Here is a 20,407-nt window from a genome sequence, read left to right on the forward strand (position 1 = left end):
CTAATGGATCAGCTGTACAGCGTTTACATTAAAAATATGCCCCTTAATTTGTATGTTTAACCTGTTCTGCCATCACAGTGTGTAAGACCACTTCCAAAAAGTAAGACAAAGAATACCAGTAGGCTGTAGTTTCATTTAACATAAGGGAAATAAAGGTATTATTACAAGGTGATTGTGTGGGGACACGGGCCCCCTTGTGTCTGCATGGAGAATAACATACTTAAATAGTTGGGTGGAAAAGACTATTTCTTTCTTTTATTTTGGTTTCACATACAGCACATTAGCGTTTATTACATATTCCACAGTTTTTTTTTTCTGTTTTATTAAGTCTTTTTCTCTAATGAACAGTATATCAACATACATGTAAATCTGGAAGTGCTTATCAAGTGAGTTTGGGGACAAAAACAGGCTGTTACAATACAATAATCCAAACTATATTCACAAAGTGCAGAAATAACAAATACTGTGTTCAAAAAATGATATTATGCATTGAGTTTTACCAGTTCAAGCTAATTAAAACATATCGCAGTTGATGCTAGGGTAATATCACAAAATAAAACACATATTGAACCTGACAACACAGAAAGGACAATTACACATTCACATATTTATGCTCAGGAAAAAGCTAATTTGATCAGCTGGTTGTACTAAAATGCATTTTTTTTATAAATGTAGAAAATGTCACAAGAACCTGGCCATAGAAATATTAAAGCAGAGTAAGAGAACGTGTCACAATTCAGAGGAAAAAAATGCTTGAGGGGAAAAAAGATCCACTCTCTAGTGAGGCTTGAACCACAAACTGATAAATACATTTTTGCCTATACTGATTGGTGTGATTAATTCATATGCATGCATCTTTGCCAAACTGGAGTATCATACTTCTAATTCAGTCATTTATTGTGAGAGGATGAAGACATATCAACACTGTACAATGAAAACTCAGTCAGAGCCATTTCTAAATGACAAAAAGTTCTTTCCTCCAACATTTGAGAGAAATGTAAATGTCCTCCTCAGCATCCTCTCGCTCATGCACTCAAATGTTTGTCAAGCACAAGAGAACTATTCGCTGGCTTCATCCACTTTGCCACTGGGCTCACAGAGGGGTCTTTTCTCCATCATGGTGTATGGGAAAGGCGGAACATCACAGGTAGTGAAGTCCAGTTTCTTGGGAACACTGCAGTTGCTAAAGTCAAGCTTCTTGAGCCGAGCTAAACTCTTGATGCTACCAGGGGGCCTCCCGGGGCTCACCTTGTATCCTGCTGCTTTGGTGGTACCAAGGGGCCTCCCTGGGCTGGTCTTGAACCCAGCTGCTCTAGTTGTTCCAAGCGGACGCCCAGTACTTGTGCGGTAGCCAGCCGACTTTGTGGTCCCCGATGGCCTCCCTCTCCGCCCTGACTTCACCATGCCCTTCTTCTTCTTGGAGCCATCAGGTCCTGCAGCCTCGCTGCCCCTGACTCTCACCGTCTGAGGCTGGAGGTCGTTCTGGGTTTCTTGCATTTGACATGCCATGACTTTGTGCATGCCCTGTGGTAGAGGGGCGAGGCCCGCAAGGGACAACTGCAAACCAGGGGTTGTCTGAGAGGGGTAGAATTTGTTGGATTGTGTGCTACATAGATCAAAGTGGCTGGCTGGATGACAGTCCTCTGCCAGGCCACTCATACAATAGTCACTGTTGCTGCTGGTCACTTGATGCATCATTTTCTGTAAGAGTGCAGAGAAATACAAACATCAGGCAGGAACATGCACACGTGTACCCAGACAAACACAAACCCAAATTTTCAGCAGCTTACTTTTGGTGGAGCAAACAGGCCTTTTAGCGTTGCAACACAAAACATAAGGGATGTCAATACAAAGCGAGGTGAACTACAGCTGTAGTTAAAAAAAAAAAACATAGCACACACACAATTACATGCTAACGTATCTCCCCGAAAGTGCATATGTCTCTTAAGAACGTAAAATGAATAGTTCGTACCTTATTTGTTGGTAGATGTTGGACTGGAAAGGGTTAATGTCGAATCGCATACATTTTCCTTCTCTGGCAGCCACAACATCTTTGAGAAGACGCTGCACAAACTACGCCCTAGCGTCCATCACTGTTGTCTTGAAGCCAGACTGCGATTTCTGCTCGTTATTTCATGCTCATTTAATCCTTTAAGCAGAGGTTTAGATGAGAGAGGCAGCCATTTTCGCCTGGAAAAAAAAATTTAATAAAACAGGATGCGCTGAACGCGCATGCGCACAACGACTTCCAGGAAACGCAGGAGCAGATCAGTGTCACCCAATGTGGTTCTGCTAAATTAAGATCATACAACAAAGACGTATGCATCATGATGGCCAGACGTGGCGGGCCTGTAGTTACAATATAACCAACACTATAAACTGACACTATTCCAGCAGCTACAACTATTACATTGTCTCAAATTTCCCATTTCTCCTCTTGCTAAACAAATCTTGTGTCTTGATCATGATCACTGGTCATTTGTGAGCAAATATGCACACACAAGAACAACAAACGATGACAACAAAAGGCCAGTCTCCATTTTTGTACTTTTTATTAACATCCATATGAACTTAAGCACAGATACTGGATTTATGGAGCAACTGCAGTGCTAGAACAGGTAGCAATATACATTTATCAGCCTGATGGTCGACTCAAATCTTTTGTAAAATTAAGTCCACAGGACTTAAGTTTCCTTGATGAGCTTGGTCAGCTTCTGAATCTTTGTTTTGGTGGACATGTCCACATACTTGTCTCCAATGCTGACAATCATGCCACCCAGGATTGCAGGATCCGACTGTGAGGAGGAGACAATTAAAATTACAAATGATTATCAAAACTACACTGCTGCAGAGTCAATATATTTGCAGACTGTTTTTTAATCACCTTTATTCACATTAAGATAAAATGACACAAAAAATGGACATTTCTATGTTTCTGGCGTAATGAATTGACACTGTACCTTTGTCTCCAGCTTGATAGTTTCACCCTTCTCAAGGAAGCCATTGAGAGCTACTTTCAGGTCAGCAAGATTAGCTTCATCCAAAGGCTGAAATGGATACATATTTATTGATTGTACAATATATTTACAGTGAAAAGAATGCAATGAATTAACTTCACATGACTGATATGTAATAGAGACTGCTGTGGGAGATTTAACAAGAACACATAATGCATGTCCAGCCATTTCATACCTGAGCAGTAGTGACAGTGCAGAGGACCTCTCCACGGTGTGCACTCATCATCTTGCCAAAAGCAGTGATAACATCACCAGTTAGAGTAAGACGACCATTGTCAGCCAAAACATCTGCAAAATAGTATAGTATATAGTTCAACATAAACAGCTATTGATTGTAGTTCCATTCAACTGGTCTGGCAGTTGACTTGTGTCAGATTTAGAAACCTATGCTTCCAATCTTTTTTTTTCCCTTTACACCATGCTCAATATCAATATAGCACATGAATTAATTATGCTGTTGTGGGAAATGCACTGTAGATATTACAAACTAAAAAGCCATTTTTATCTACATGTTTGTATTTGAGAACATGTTTTATACAATTTCAGTTCTACTGCAGTAAATCATCAAAACCTTGCACAACTTATTTCCATTATGCCAACATGTATTAAAAAAAAAAAAAAATGTGTGCGGGTTTATACAAGTTAAATGTAGGACTTTTTAAGACCATTATGAATGCAATTTAAGACCTATTTCATGTCCATATTGGCAAAAATAAATAAATGTACAGCTTGCATTAGTGGTTACTGGGCCAGTGTTGGGTTTGTTTTGTAGCTGTTAGAGTGTGATCAATGAAAAATTTCTCCAAAACAGATTTGAAAGCAAGACTGAAGTAAATTCAAAAAGTAAAAGTAAATTCATAAATCATAATTAATGCCAAAATCGTATTGAAGACATTAGGTTAAAATGTTTTTTGTTTTGCATTTTAGACTTTTTTAAAAGGACCTGCAGAAACACAGAAATACAAACTCAGTCCTGCACAGCTTTTAAGACTAAAATGCAAACCAGCTGCATAATGCTATTGTGGGCTCTCAGCATGGCAGTCCTTAGGTACCTGTGACCTCCATAGTAGGTCTTTAAGAGGTCAATGGAACCCAGGACAGACATTAGGAGCTGCAGTTGATTTGGCAATTATGGAGTATGACTACAAACTAAACTATCTGCACAGGTGTCTTTTAGTTTGTAGTCATACTCCATAATTGCCCTTTTAAGACACCTATCTGCACAGGTGTCTTAAAAGGGCATAATCAAGATAAAGAATTTAAAGTAAGCATTAAAAAATAAATAGCACAAGAAGGTTCTCTTTACTATATATCTTCTACCTTCAGAAAACAAGACAGCAATAAAAAAAAGGGTTTGTGTATACCGTACCATTATATCTGAGTCTGTATCTCATTTTAATTTTGCACTGACCATAAAAAAACAAAAATATATCTGTTTGAGGAGAGGGACTACAACTTGTCTTTAAATCTGCAATAAATTTCAAAACACTTCTTGTACATATGTGATACTACTGCACATTACTTGTGATAAAAAACTATGAAACGCACGTTAGATTTATGAGAAAACCTTATGAAGAAACAGCATGTAAAACATATTCTCTACTACTTTGTTACACAACAATTAAGTGTTCGTATCTACCTGGTATGTTCTGGTGCACAGCCATCCTTTTATTATTCACTATCTTTATTAGTGAAAGTGAGCAATGGTGAGAAATAATTTGTGTTACAACAAAAACCTCTACTGACCTAACCGAATGGACTTCTTTCAGTTTTACGATGTGTATTAACACACTACACTAACACATACACTGATAGTCTTATATTGTCTACTCAATTATAATTTAGATAATGCCATGCTGAGGCAGAGACCAGACATGTAGTAGCAATGGGGCCCACTTAGCCAGGTCAGTGATCACTCACTGATGAGGTTGATGGTCATGGGTGACAGCTTAGCCTTTGAAAGAGCATCACTGAAGGTCTTCTGCTTGATGCTGCGCTTTACATGAGGATTCATCACAATGCTGGAAAGCTTGGGGTCCTTGATCAGGGCCTGGAAGACAAAATGGCACATAGCAAAATGCAACTGAATTCATGTACAGTTATATTAGTTTTATAATAGATGAATTACTAACTACCTTGGGATAAAATGCTGAGGGAAAATACTATTTTCATCATCCATTGACCTCTTCGACATTAAACTACAATTCAGTTGACTTACAGAAACTTTTCCCAGCTCCTGCTCCATTTGGTCCAGTTTGTTCTGCTTACTGGCAGCTGAGAACAGAGCAGTGGCATAGCGTCCTTCCACTCCATATACCTGGATGGGAGGCTAAAAACAGATATACAAAGGGATTACTTATTCCAGTTACGATCTGTGACAGACGAGCGATTAACTAATGCTTCGTGCAGTCTGATGTTATTTACCTTGACCAGTTTTGCTGCAGGTCTGACCACAGACGTGCTGAACTGGCGGACCTAGAAAGTACAAAAATGCATGACTGGACAATCTAAACACAGAGAAACCAGAACTTGAGTTGATTAACTTTTAGCACGCTCTGTACCATTTACGTTACAGACAGCTAGCTTGTAAGCTAACACGTTAGCAGTCATTCAAGTGCAATGCCTCGTGTAGATTTACTGGACATTCAGCGTTACTTCCCGGTGTCCAGATGGAATACAATACTTAAGGCATTTTTCAAGCTATAGAAATATCGATCAGAACCAACATAAAATAATTAAAACCATCAAAATCATTGAATGTCTTACCTGCTGTCCTAGCATGAGTGCTGCCATTTTCTCCTACAGCTGTCCAGAGTAGAACGAACGACTGCGCATGTGTATTTGAAAGGAAGGCGGCCGGTTGTGGATAATGTAGTCTTTTCGTTGTAGCCCACTCTGGCAGTTGGAGAGAAGGTTATCTAATGGACAGCTATGAATGTTTAGAAACACTTAAAGTCATGGAGTTATAGCACAGTCCACAGCATGTATATATCTAATAGTTCATGAGGTATCGCCTACCTAACAGAATATGAATATATGTATGTATATATAGATATATATATATATCTTAAAAGTGAATTGATGTTACTGTTACACCCTGATTGCTCCTGTTTCCACTTTACAGAACAAATCCCTTTATTAGCAAAATGATCTTCCTCAGTTTAAAGGGATATTTCACCCAAAAATGAAAATTCAGTCATCAGTCATTATCTCACCTAACACTGATTCGATTGAAGGTCTGGTTTTATTTATTTTGTGGACAATACACTACTGGAGTTTCACAAGAAAACACTGTTACAGAATCTTCCAAACAATGAAAGTGAATGGTGACCAGTTTTCATACAACCGGGGAAAAAACATAACTGGTCACCACTAATTTTAATTGTTTAGGAGATTCTGCAATGCCGTTTTCCAGACTCCAGCAGTGAAGCTTGAAATTTTGAGATTATCTGTGCTATTGTTAAATGAGCTGTTATGATTTAGCCACTTCATTACTCCCCAACTAGCTAGCTAAATAACAACTGAAGGTATTAGTTACTGTTAGTAACGTTGGTCCTGGCTGTTCCCGGTTTCGTCCAGCAGAGGGCAGGTAAACCAGCAATTTAATTTTTTAAAATTAAATAACCGCCATTAACAAAAGACGACATTAGCAAGCTAAAGCGAGAAAAACTAAAAAACACAAACCTGTAATAATTCCAATCATTCGGAAAAAAATGTACACATTTTTGAAAATCTCTTGAGGAGCCCACCGGGGAGGCTATGACGTAAATATGATTTGTTGCTCAGCAGCAGCCTCGCTTTGGAGCGCAGTTGGCCGGGTTGGGTCTGTCATTCATCTCGGCTACATAGTATTTGCGACACTAACGGCAAACTGTCTGACCTTGACCGCTTAACAAGGAGAAGTACATTATTTCTGTATCATGTGAATTAAACACTTTTGTCCCTATCAAACTGCAGGGACGCAGGGCAGTTGACGCATTCACATCCGCGGAGCACACGCGCACATACACACACACACACACACACACACACACACATACACACACACACACACGTTCATACACACATGCAGGCTGCGAATGACCAGGGAGCTCGCTAGGACGTTGCGTAGCCGGGGCCATCAAAACGTAACGAAATAGCGAGAGGTTTTCCTGAGGATTTTTTAAAGCTGGTCGGCTCACTAGCTGACGGCAAACCAGGCATGGACGACAAGTCATTCACTAAGGAGCTGGACGGATGGATTGAACAACTGAATGAGTGCAAACAGCTGTCAGAGAATCAGGTCAAAGTCCTGTGTGAAAAGGTAAGGTTTGCGCAGGAGGGCAGGCGAGCTATTAGTCAGTAGCTCTCCGCACTGCTAGCCGACCGTTAGCTGTTACATCGTCTGAATAGTAGAAGTATTGCCCGGGTTAACGTCAGCTAATGCATGTGGCCTTGCTGTGGAGCACACCATTTGGCTGCTGCTGCAGTACATTGCTATGGGAAACCACTCGCCAAGAAGATGGAGGGGCACGCTTGAAAATATGTTTTCCCTAGCTACGCCCACTCTTGATACCTCTTCACCACTGTAGTGTACTGACAAACCTCTGGCCACCATAGCAAACATATAAACATAGTCTATAAAATGATGCATTTTCAGTGTTTCTGGGCTTTAATAAGGCTTGGTGGGTGAAAACACGTCCACTGTGCACTCGTACACTGCACCACACTCTGTTACCTGTTAATCAGCATCATCCTGTGTTATCTTGGTCCTCCATTTAAGGCCAAGGAGATCCTGACCAAGGAGTCCAATGTGCAGGAGGTGAGATGTCCAGTGACAGTCTGCGGAGATGTACACGGTCAGTTTCATGACCTGATGGAGCTGTTTAAGATCGGGGGGAAGTCTCCAGACACCAACTACCTCTTCATGGGAGACTATGTTGACAGAGGCTACTATTCTGTGGAGACAGTCACTCTTCTGGTCTCTCTTAAGGTAAAATATACCGAGTTAATTACAACCGGAACATGAATTTGGAGTGGGGGGGAGGACAGTGTTCATCACTGATTACTCTTCACTTAACAGGGTTTGTATGTGTGCTGGAAATCCTTGAAAACACTTGAAGGTTTGAAAAGTACATGGATTTTGCATAAAGTGCTAGAAATTGCTTAAAATTGCAATTGCATAACTTGAATAATACATTGCTATCTGACTGACCTGTTCACTTTCTAAGAAATACAGAAATAAAATAAGTTGGATATTGGTTCAGGCAGGTTATATAGGTCTACTTACAGGCAAGTGGCAAATTTTGAAACATTAGACTCTGTTGTGTTTTCCTTTAATTTGTCACCCATCTATAGAATTCTGTCATTCAAGACAATTTTGGTTGTAAATAGCACAATAGCCCCTGATTTTATGTGAGAAGGGAGTCAAATAATCACTTTGGCTATATGTATATGAGTATGTAATTTACCACAGTTTGAAGGTGCTGGAAGAGCTTGAAAATACTCTGAACATTCTTGAAAAGTGCTTCAATTTTGCTTTGGAAAAGGTGTAGGAACTCTCTTATGTGTGTTGTTTTTCTCTGTAGGTAAGGTTTCGTGAGCGAATCACAATTCTCAGAGGGAACCACGAGAGCAGACAGATCACACAAGTGTATGGCTTCTACGATGAGTGCTTAAGGAAATATGGAAATGCCAATGTTTGGAAGTACTTCACAGATCTGTTTGACTATCTGCCCCTTACTGCGCTGGTAGATAACCAGGTAAGGTTTTGTATTCAGATATTGCATGTGACATTGAGGCACAGATATAAAGTCTCTGTTATTCATTATGTTTCTCTTTTTCTGTCAGATTTTCTGCCTCCATGGAGGATTGTCCCCTTCAATAGACACACTGGAACACATCAGAGCGCTGGATCGCCTGCAGGAGGTTCCTCATGAGGTAAATTTAGTCCATGTAAATTTGACTTTAGAGGAACTTTTCTTTGAGCCCCTTCTAGATAATTCATGACTGTGTAATTTACTGGTGTAACATATTTATATTGAAACATGTTAAGGTGTGTGAATTGCAAAGATTCTACCAGCAGTTTTACAATTTTTATATCATGATCTATTATATGTGTGAATTTATGTAGTAGTAGTAGTAATATTAGTGGTTGTATTTTTATTCTCTCACCACACACTTTACAGTAAGTATAAGCAGTGTACAATATACAGTAAGTATAAACTATTGACTATATGTATAGTATTGTGGACTTTTTTATTGTGGTATTTTCGTACTGAGTTTTTGGTATCATTACAGTCCTAGTTTATGTATTAAGAAGTGACGGAAAAGGCACAGACAGAAGCAAAAAGCTTATATATGCTCAACTATCTGATTTAATTATAAAGTGTAGAGCTGAAACAGAAAGAAAATAAATCAGCAGCAAGTTTAATCATTTATTGACTGTTAAGATATGTTTTTAGAAAAAAATGACAAGAATTATTTGCAGGCAAGTGTGAATATTTTTGTTTTTCTTAGTCTTCTACAATACTGACCAGTTGAATTTGTCAGCTTGTGCAGTGACTAATTATTTTTCCTGAAAAACTACTCAGAGTATTAGTTACTTTTTAACTATTGTTGTTTAAAGCATTATCAAAAGCAGGCATTCAATATAAAAGGGTTTCTGTTTCTCCAAACCTTCATTCTAAATTACTCTCAACTCCTGCAACGTGGTGGTCAGTGGTCATGGTCACATCTCCCGCGCCTTTTCGTCTGTATGTCATAGTTTTCATTGGTCCATTTGTGGGTAGCCTTGTTGACAACAACAATGCAGGTGAAAGGTTTGGCTTTTAATTCCAGTCGTAGGCCCAATCAGTAGTAGGACTGTCATGATGTCAGATTTTCACTACATGATTACCGAGGCCACAAGAATTCACAATAACAATATTATTGCGATAGAGAAAATTTGAAAGAATTTAATAAATAATACTATCAGTCAAATCCATCTATTATGACTTTTGTATTTTGTCACTTTTTGGCAAATTAATTCAACTCAAAATACAAGTGTTAGGAGGTAAAGAGAGAGTTAAGAGCATGCAGTGTGTTTGAGAGGCTCTGGATTGTAAACAGGACATTATCATATATGTATTATTAACATGATATCAATATTTCATTTATTAAATGTTGCAGATATTGTCAATACCTTTATATAGTGACACACCTACTCAGTAGTGAATTATGGTTTTAAAAGAAAATAAGTAGATTATATTGTGTACTGCATACTTAAGTACAAGTAAAATTACAGACTTAAAAATACTCACAAAAGGACAAGTACACCCAAAAATTACCTAGTGACAGTAATTTGACTGTTATAATTCTTCATTAAATGAAGAAAATAATGGGGAATGAAAATACCTTTTAGCTGCTGCACTAACAGTCTTACAGCAGATTTACAGTGTTCTAAAACTGCAGTTCTACACGTTGTATAGACTTTATGTTTGCATGTACAACAGGCTAAACAACACTGATGCTTTCCTCCATGTTTCAGGGTCCAATGTGTGACTTGTTATGGTCAGACCCAGATGACCGTGGTGGCTGGGGCATCTCACCCCGTGGTGCTGGTTACACCTTCGGACAGGACATTTCTGAGACTTTTAACCATGCAAATGGCCTAACTTTGGTTTCAAGAGCCCACCAGCTGGTGATGGAGGTACTTCAACTTTATTTATGTTGTCATATGTCACACAGCTTTGACGTTACATGTTTTGAATTTAAAATATGTAACATCCAAATAATGTCTTTATCCAGGGTTACAATTGGTGCCACGACCGTAATGTAGTGACGATCTTCAGTGCACCAAACTACTGTTATCGTTGTGGAAACCAGGCAGCAATCATGGAACTTGATGACACATTGAAATACTCCTTGTAAGTCAAGTTTGTATTAATATAAACTTGTCTGTTCTAACAATGGACCTTTTGCACTTTATTTAAGAATAATCATCAAAATGTGAGTTGATGAGGAGTCCTGCTCTTTGTTTGTTTTCTTCAGCCTACAGTTCGACCCTGCACCGCGCAGAGGAGAGCCCCATGTGACGCGGCGTACGCCGGACTATTTCCTGTAAAAATCACTGGTGAGGATGTGAGGAGGCTACACACAGGCTTGAGAAAAGAAGTGTTCATAACCCCATGGACCAAAAAAAAAGTGTGCCATAATCACAGTGAAATGGAAACTATCACATCTAGCTAAAGACCACCATCCTTTCAACTTTTTCCTCTTTGTGCATGATGTTTTTATTGCTAGAAATGATTGCTACTATGATCAATACCGTCACAATACCTGCTGGTTTGTCAGGAAATAAACTAATGCTGAGAATAACAACTAAATGTAAGTATAAATCTTTATGTTAGAGTGTTAATGATGACCAGAGTGTGTTGCCATATACAGTATGTAAGCTGCATTTTTCACTTGGCATGGCCTCAACTCAAAGGTTGCAGTAAATCTAATGTGAACTCTTTTCTTTTTGTAACTGAAGCGCAACAGTTTATTTTGTGAAGTGAGATGATAGGGTTAGATGTCGGAAATGAATCTGTTTCTCTTTGCACTTTTGTATTTGATTTTTATCACATGGCACTGACAGACTATGTTCTTTTTTATACCCTGTTATAGTGTAAGTAGCTCTCTTTCTGCTCTGCTGTCTCTTACGAGAGTTAATGTAATTCATTTAAGTAGGCAATATTGGTACAAATATGTTAAAAAAATAACTTAATGTTTTGCAGGCACAGCTATATATGAAATAAAGACTGAAGTTGCTTCGTCATTTATTTCCTGGAGGTACAGTCTGTGGCATTTTTTCCTTTCACCGGTCACCACTAGATGGAAACAGACACCCAAAAACAGTGCTGATGATCAGCTGATATCAGCCTTACTGTGAAGTAGGGCTGGGCAATATATCTGTATTATACTGCTATTGTGAGATTAGATATCATCTTAGATTTTTCATTTTGTGGTAAGTGTCTTTTCCTGGTTTTAAAGGCTGCATTACAGTAAAGTCATATAACTTTCTGAACTTAGCAGACTGTTCCAGTTGTTCTATGTGCCTTTACCCACTTTGTCATTATATATGTCATTGTTTGTAAAAGCAAACAAACAAACAAAAGAACATCTCATCAGGTTAATAATTTGTGAAAGCACCAATAGTCCTCCCTACTGAGGATGTCAAAAGTATTAATACTTAAACATTTTTTCAATATCACATTGTTTAAACCACACAGTGCTAACATTTGATAATGCTGTTAAGATGTAAAAATTAAAAGATTTGTGTTTATTTAATTCAAGTTTTCTGGCTGAAATTTGGCTTTAGGTATATCAAAACCAGACAGTGTCCAGTGATTTTTTTCTGCACCAGCACTGTGTTCAGGTTGTTAATTTGAAAAAAAGAAAAAGAATCCTATTTCGTGTGCCTAGGACACTTTTTCTCTTTGCCATGGTATCACAAGAGGTTTTTTTTGAATTTGGTATGGAGTTAGCATAACTCAGTGACTGCCAAACTGCACATGACATGGCACAGCAATAGGCATGTTTGTCTATTACATTTATAGGCCTATGTAAAGTTACACATGTGTAATGTGTTTTTGTTTTTGACCTTTAAAATGTAGCTCTCTCTCAGCTAACTTCGCTAGAAGTGCTGCTATCTGCAATACACTCAATTGGTTGTACTGTCATGTTGGTTTTTATTACTGACCCCGGCCTCCACAGGCTCACTCTCCATCACCTGTTGTGTCACCGGGTACTCTTGCTCCTGCTGGTGATGACGCTGGAGTAAGTAGCCTGAAGCGGGAGGGTAGCGCCAGGATCAGGTCTGGTCTGTGGGGTCTGTCCTCCGCTATCGGATGCTGCTGCTGCTGCTGGCGCTGCAGCCCTTGCTGCTGCTACTGGACCAAATAACGCAGTTGTTTTGGTGCATTTGGAGGCCTCTGCTTCCAGTGCTTTTCATTCGTTGCTTTTCAGCGTCAACCGGGCGTCTTTTCGGTGGCTGTTTCTATGACGTCTATGACGTCTCCTCACCTAACCTAGCTTAACCAATGATATGTGTCAATGGGCTGTGCCGAATGGCCAGTCAACAGGTCCGGCCAATTATGTGGGAAAAAAAAACCCTGTTCACCAACCCCAACTAGATACCGGCCCACCGGGACAGTGCCCGGTATGCCAGAGGGCCAGTCCACCCCTGCAGTATGGTGACTGTCAAAAATAAGAACATCTTCCATATTGACTGGTTTTCTAAAAATTATCCATTATTTAAAAAGTTGATTTCATGTTTGCAGTCTAACTCACATTGTTACTCAACCTACAAGAATCTCTGTATGCATGGATGGTATTAATACTTCAGCCTGCATTGATCATATTTTCACAAATATACACAAGCTGTGTTCACAAGTGGTATCAGTGGAGGTGGGATGCAGTGACCGTAATTTGATTTCTTTAACAAAAAGGACTAAAATGCCCAAATCAGACAGACAGTCTGTTTCATCCTAAAAGAGAGCGTAGTTCATGACCACGGGTGACAAACACTATGATTTAATATCATGTAGTTCCTTGTTTAAACTGTCCAGTAGGATTCATACACATATAGCTGATGAAATTTGATGATGTTAACTTATCTTGCAACATTGCTAACAATATTATGAGTGACAAAACATGTTGTTTTGCATTTGTTAACGTTAACCAGGTCTCTCTCTCTCTCTCTCTCTCTCTCACTCTCTCTCTCTCTCATCTTTAGACACTGAGAACCTGGGTGGATTTTTTTTAAATTCTTGATAGCCTGCTTTCCAAACTGATCTGTCATATCTTAAATACATCTTTATTCACTGGAGCCCTTCCAGAGCTCAGTAAAGAGTCTGAAATCATACCTTTACCCACAGATGGAAAAACATGTTTTACTGGTCTGTGCTGAGTAAGATGCTAGAGAAAATTATTTTTAGCTAAACTCAAATGTTATGGTGTTTTACCTTTAGCTCTTGTCTGGATGAAATGTGATCTCTGGTAGAACACAGAAAGAGTTTTTCTATGGCAGTTTTTCTGACAGCAGAAGGATGTTGCTGTGTGCCACAAGGTCCACAAGGAGTTATTTGGGGCCACTTTTATTTACAGTGTTTATGATGACACAACTTTGTTTTGTGCATCACCAACATTAGCAGAGCTGAGTGACAATATACAGATTGAGCTGCATATCATTAACACTTGGGTGAAAATGAACAAATCAGTACTGAACACTATCAAAACTGTCAGAACATTCCTACTGCCAAATACAATACATTTAGTATTGTATTTGACAGTAGGAATGTTCTAGCTAATACTAGATTTAAATTACTGGGTGTTAAACTATACAGTTTACTTTCTTGGTCTGACCAGATCGATCACATTGTCTCCATGACGGGAAAAGTCATTGCCATGTCAAGGAAATGTTCTGCATGTGTTCCACCTTCTGTAATGAATGATGTTGTTCTGTCACTCGTTCTGTCGCATGTGAACTACAGCCCAGTCATCTGGTCAAGTGCTGCTCAAAAACACCTTTAAAAAACTTCAAATTACACAGAACAGAGCAGCCATGTGCGTAAGATGCACAATCGACTGTCTTGGCTGACTCTAAAGTTAACTGTAGTGTTTTGAAATTCATGCATACTGTCATCTCAAAAGATACACCTCAGTTCTTTGGTGATAAACTAGTATATAGTGGTTTTTGTTATGGGTGTGTGACACGTCAAGTGATCCTCTTGTAGTGCCAAGTCCATGAACAAGTTGTATAATGAGAACTGTTCTTTATAGAAGTTCTTCAGCTTGGAATATGATCCCCAACAACATTAGACAGATTATAAACAGACATTCCCTCAAAAAGTCACTAAAACTAAAACTAATGAATCGTATGTAAATTTTGCTATGGCAGTTCTAGACTTTTTTTTTTGGTGGTGGTAGTCGTTGGGGGCGGGGGAGGGGGGGCTGATATTGAATTTTATTGTCTCACTGTCACTGTGTGATTTAAATTGATGTCTTTTTATTGTTGTTTTATGTGTAGACTCCAGGAAGACTATCAACCACTTTGTGAAGGTTAATGGAGATCCAAATAAAGAATAAAGATTGAACAGTGTTTTTAGAGTGACCAATACCAATACACACAATATTAAAACTAATAAAATATAGAACCAAGATATGAAATTACATTTTCTGAACATAGAATACTGTAATAACTGTAATAAAAAATAAGCTTAATGGATCACTTTTATCTTAAAATGAATTAGTCTTTGTCACACACTACTTGTTACAATGACAATAAACATTATAACATAAAAGGACCTGTCAGTAGGTAATTAAAGATTTAGGCGCTTAAGCTGGTTGTTATTCTGTTCACATGAATTCAAGGCCATACCTGCTTTCCACCCAAGTAAATTTCTTCAAACAAAATGTGGTCTGAGTCCACCCACACTTACACCACACCTGTTGAAAATGAAAGCAAAAAATTGAATGGCAGAATCAAAAGCATTTCTTAAACTGGAGCAAAGAAACGTGAAAGATTAGGTGCATTCGAGATGCAGCTGCTCTCCACCAACTACAAACGCCTGGCTGTCACGTGATCGATGAGCTGACAGGCTCTGATTGGCTCTTAATTTTGGCAACAAACATCTTGTGTTGTATAAAATACTAATTTTCTTTGTAATTGTAATATTTAACGCTGGATATATAAGTCTGATGTTGTCCGATGAAGTTTTAATCTGTCAACAAGCAGATATTTTGTGTCCGATGATAATAAAGGTTATATCTGACTTATCAAATGAACAGTTTCAAAGTGCTTTACAAGACAGACAAAAGAACTGATGTTACATGTAACAGAAGGGGGATCTCTTCAGTTTCAGTTTCAATCAGCAACCAAGAACACATTTCATCTTTTCAGTTATGAACATTGTCTGCAAACTACAGGTAACCTACAGGTGATGTAACAGGATGTTAGTGTCTCTTTCTCTACACTCTCTTAAGTCTGTTGAAAACTGTCCAACATAACTGCAGCTTTTTGTCTCCACCTCCTGCTGTGGCCGCCTGATCTCATCTACTTTCCAGGCGAGGTGCAGTTCATCTCAAACGAGCCTAACATCAGCAGAGCTAGTGGCAGCAGCTGCTCTGTCTCTAGGTTAATGTCCGTGTCTGTGCTTAATGTGGTCACACATCACTCCAGTCGAGTGGTTATGTATCAGATTATTGTGTCACAGACTACATTCAACTTTTTTTCCATTTTCTATATCAAAATACTGCAAAACCACGCTGGATTTATGAGCTGTCATCTGTCTGGCTCTGCTGCCTGACTAGTGGCCAGCAGCTGTATAACACCTTAGAGACAACTGTAACTGGCATTGTACATGAATAAAATATTGATAAATAGTTAAACCAACGAGTATTTCTGGTGCCAACTAGCAAGGGTGGCGACATTTAATCGTAGACATCCCTAACCTGTGATAAGGCTGCAACTAACAATTATTTTCATCACATCATCATTTAATTTCATTATTTTCATCATAGGTTTGGTTTGTAAAATGGTGGAAAATGTTTTGCATTGTTTTCCAAAGCCCAAGTTGATGTCCTCAAATGTCTTATGTCCAAAACACAAAGATATTCAGTTTACTGTCATAAGAGGACTCAATAAATCAGACAACATTTGCCTTTATGACTTTAAGTTGTGATTGAATATTTATTTTTCCTAGAGGTCATGAACACTTGATGAGTTTTTATAGTCAGCACCTGTTTCTCAAAGATTCTGTGAATCAAAGCAGCAAATCCATTCATCCATTAATAAAGGATTTTTATATTCAGAGTGTCTTGGATTTTTCTAGACTGCCATTCAATACCTTGGACTTCCATGACAAGTAAGCTGGACAGTCAGTCTGTTTCGTGTTTCTCTAATCACTGGCCCCTATCCTTTAATTTTTATACCACCAACATTATGTTTTTGATCCTTATGTTCCCTGTTTTTTCTTCATGGATATTTTTCTGTCAAATAATACAAACATATGAAACCCTGGCATTTTCTTGAAATAACATTTTAGTCTGACAAACACTGAAGCGCTACTGCTGTGTTGCATAACATGACTTTGTGCTCCACCCTTTAAACTTGAAAACCAGCCTCTTTTCATGAAACGAAACTTGGCATGGCAACAACAGACTGACTGCTTTATAAATACTGAAATAAATGGGCATGTCTACTCACAGACTACAGTGTGACAGTGAGAACAGCAGCAACAACTGGAGATCCTGAACATATTCATCTTTTAAATTTTAAACTTTAAATGTTTTTAAAGTAAGACTGACTTTTTTCTGAAATAAATTAAGAAGACAAGAAGAAGGATCTGTTGTTTAGAGGAACTACATCTCTGGAATTTAAAAACAAAGCAGCTGAAAACGAGGGAAAATCAACTGAAAGGACCAGCAGAGAACTTACTCAACTGCCAAACTGACAATTATCTCAACAGTCCTGTTAATCAGCTGACGGCAAGCTACAAAGAGGAATACAGCAAAAGACCAGAGCTGAGTGAGTGAAATCATCAGTGAGGCTATCTGAAAAAAAAAACATTTTTTTAACTGAATAACCGCTGAATAATAAATAAAACAAAGCTATATTGGAGTTAAAATATCCAGTTAACAACAAGCTAAGCAACCATTAACAAGGAGTAGCAACAATAGTGGTGCAACAGCAAAGTCCCATGGCTTCAAACACACCTATAGAGCCTATTCTTATTATATACCCAGAAGGCTGCCGTGACAAGAAGCGATACAAACAAAATCTGCTGAGGGGAAGACCAGAGACAGTCTTCGCAGACCTGTTCTTGACAGGACACATCAGCAATCTGATCTTCTTCACAGACAGGCATACAGAATGGCTCACTGCTGTGAGGGACCACTACCTCTCTGTGAAGGAAACTGAGATGGATAATGGCATTAAGTTTAGAATACAAGAGGAAGGAGACACTCGCTCGACAACAATTAATATATATCCGAGCGGGATTGTCATGGTGCAGGGCTACTTTGAAAGATTTTGCTATGACTTTCATGATCTAAGGGCCCGGATCACACAGACACAAGGAGATAACACCCCTGTCAGAGGCCCTGCTACTGACCAGACCCCTAGAGAGAATGAGCCCTCTGGTCAAGAACAAGCCCAGGGCCCCACCACTGAAACTACAGTGGATCTTGGAGATTTGAAGAGGGAGATCTTACAAATAGAACAGCAGATTAAAGAGGAACCTGCACAGGTCCCCCAAGAGCAGCAGGACTCAGACTCAGACTCAGACCACAACCAGGATCCTGGGAGCTCTGAGAGAGACTAGGACCCACCAACTCAACAACCTCCCTCTAATCCCAGTAACACCTCTAACCCACAGTCTAACACCACACCAAGATATCCCCATGCCACAGACCAGCACAACAGAGAGAGAAAGCAGAAATCGTCATCCTCATCAACTCCAATGAAATTCAGAAATGAAAAGAATTTTTTTCCCACCTACACAGCGGCTAAAATCTGGTCTTGACCTGCTGTAAGAGGAGCGGCTGCTGCTAAGGAAAGACTTCCACCCTGACACCATCCACAGACTCAACAACAGTATGTCCAGAGACTGTGTCCTGAGGACCAAAGTCCACCTGGCCCACCACCCCACCTTGGCTCTCAACTGTCTCTATGACCATGTCCACCTATATAACAACACAATCCCTGTCTTCACCCAACACCAAAAGACCAATCTACACCCTGCAAAAGAACAGCTCAACCCACAACGCCCTCAGACAAGGCATCCTACTGGACCCTCGCCTGGAGACAAGATCATCCTTATCTTCCTCCACACCATGCTCCACTAAAACCCCACCAGGACAGTTATGGCCCCCTCTAGCCAGACCAGAGCCACTCCTGCCCCCGAGAGCCCCACCCCAACCCAAAGCAACAGGAACCACACCCTGCCCACTGAAATAGGCTCAGGAAGTGAGGAAATCTTCAAGCCCAACCTTCACCACCACCACTCCTGCCCCTGAGCCCACCCCCACAACAAGCTGCAAGACATCCAGCATCTTCTGCTCTGCTCTCACCTGATGTGTCAGGTACCTCAGCAGAAACTCACACGTTTCTGCTTTCATGCAGTTTGAAACGCTATATGTTGAAATGATTAATTTCTTTGTTGGCAAGTTTATCTACTTTTTTAACGTGATATGCAGCTTTTGAGTTTCAAGCTAAATTAAATCTAAATCATTTCTTAAGTCATGTTGGAATATGCAGGATTTGAGGTCCTGTGCTTTTGGCCCTAAATGCAGGACCCAGACTTCAACAAGCTGCAACAATTAATCAAGCAATTGATTATGAATCAATTATTAAATTAATAAAGATTTTACTCAGATCTCTCATTATATACAATAAACAGCTTCCACAATAACAAAACAAAGTGCAATTCTAGCAACAAAATAAAACACAAGTCAAAGACAGAAAGGAAGATAATACAAAAGACTTACACCAACACCCATCTGCTCCACATTAATGAACAAGCTCAACATCTGTACATTCCTATCTGATCTACTCACTCACTTCAAGTCAGATCTTCCCCAACAAAACAATCCTTTAGATTATGACCAATAGTTATGACCAAGGTGGCATTATTGTCCACTCTTTATACACACAATTCTTGTAATATTTCTCCTCATATGATTTCAAATTGAGTTAATTTATTCATTTCCATATTAATTTCTATTTCTTTTCCATATCAAAATAATGACACGTTTTAATACAGCTGAAGAAAAAAGTGTACTCTAACTCTGTGGATACCTTGAAGTGTCCTGTTACATATCTTGGAGTACACAAACTGATGGATTGAAATTCAGTTATATTATCCAGGCATGATTCCTTAAACAAGCACCTTTTGGCACCTCCGTGTTGCTGCCAAGTTCCTTTTTTTCCTTTTTTTATAATTTGCAAATATATATATGGAAAGAGATTTTCAAGATAAACCTGTGCATTTCTAACATAAATCCATTGCTCTTCTACTGTGCTTTTAACAATATGATGTACGTAAAATGTTTGAGTAGCAAGATGATATATTTCTAAATCTGGTAGATTAAATTCCCCTTCCAATTTTGGGATATGTAAAATTCTTTTTTTGTAATGGTAGAAAATGTTTTTTAAAGAATATTTTTGGCTGAGTAATTGGCACTGTTGAAAATAAGAATAAGTATTTTTGAAGCCATTTAATTTAAAATAGACTGATTCTTCCTGTAAAGTTTATAGAAACAGTCATCCATTTAATCATGTCAGATTTCATATTATTCAGTCATATAATAAAAAAAATGTTTATATATCTGTTGCTTATTTTCACTTATTAAAGATCCTAAATATTTAAAACTAGTTGTCCACTTAA

The 20,407-nt window shown here is 38.8% G+C and overlaps 3 protein-coding genes across 3 annotated transcripts; 1 reads left to right on the forward strand and 2 right to left on the reverse strand.

Moving 5' to 3' along the window:
- Nucleotides 1-233: 233 nt before the first annotated feature.
- LOC146326961 (UPF0461 protein C5orf24 homolog) lies at nt 234-2,235 on the reverse strand. The gene is made up of 2 exons (XM_084719328.1): nt 1,973-2,235; nt 234-1,701 (listed from the first exon to the last, which is right to left on the reverse strand). The coding sequence occupies exon 2, from the start codon at nt 1,696-1,698 to the stop codon at nt 1,060-1,062; it is 639 nt and encodes a 212-aa protein (XP_084575454.1). The 5' UTR covers nt 1,699-1,701; nt 1,973-2,235; the 3' UTR covers nt 234-1,059.
- A 300-nt stretch (nt 2,236-2,535) lies between these two features.
- Nucleotides 2,536-5,911, reverse strand: atp5po (ATP synthase peripheral stalk subunit OSCP). Its single transcript, XM_084719329.1, has 7 exons — nt 5,784-5,911; nt 5,442-5,492; nt 5,236-5,346; nt 4,938-5,067; nt 3,193-3,305; nt 2,961-3,047; nt 2,536-2,795 (listed from the first exon to the last, which is right to left on the reverse strand). The coding sequence occupies exons 1-7, from the start codon at nt 5,808-5,810 to the stop codon at nt 2,685-2,687; spliced, it is 630 nt and encodes a 209-aa protein (XP_084575455.1). The 5' UTR covers nt 5,811-5,911; the 3' UTR covers nt 2,536-2,684.
- An 891-nt stretch (nt 5,912-6,802) lies between these two features.
- Nucleotides 6,803-11,800, forward strand: LOC146326963 (serine/threonine-protein phosphatase 2A catalytic subunit alpha isoform-like). Its single transcript, XM_084719327.1, has 7 exons — nt 6,803-7,320; nt 7,780-7,989; nt 8,585-8,758; nt 8,847-8,936; nt 10,525-10,686; nt 10,785-10,903; nt 11,028-11,800. Exons 1-7 carry the CDS (start codon nt 7,219-7,221, stop codon nt 11,098-11,100), a joined length of 930 nt encoding a protein of 309 aa, XP_084575453.1. The 5' UTR covers nt 6,803-7,218; the 3' UTR covers nt 11,101-11,800.
- The last annotated feature ends 8,607 nt before the right edge of the window (nt 11,801-20,407 follow it).

This window comes from Lutjanus erythropterus, chromosome 5 (genome assembly GCF_056507025.1).
Source record: "Lutjanus erythropterus isolate fLutEry1 chromosome 5, fLutEry1.hap2, whole genome shotgun sequence".
NCBI classification, from domain to species: Eukaryota; Metazoa; Chordata; class Actinopteri; order Lutjaniformes; family Lutjanidae; genus Lutjanus; species Lutjanus erythropterus.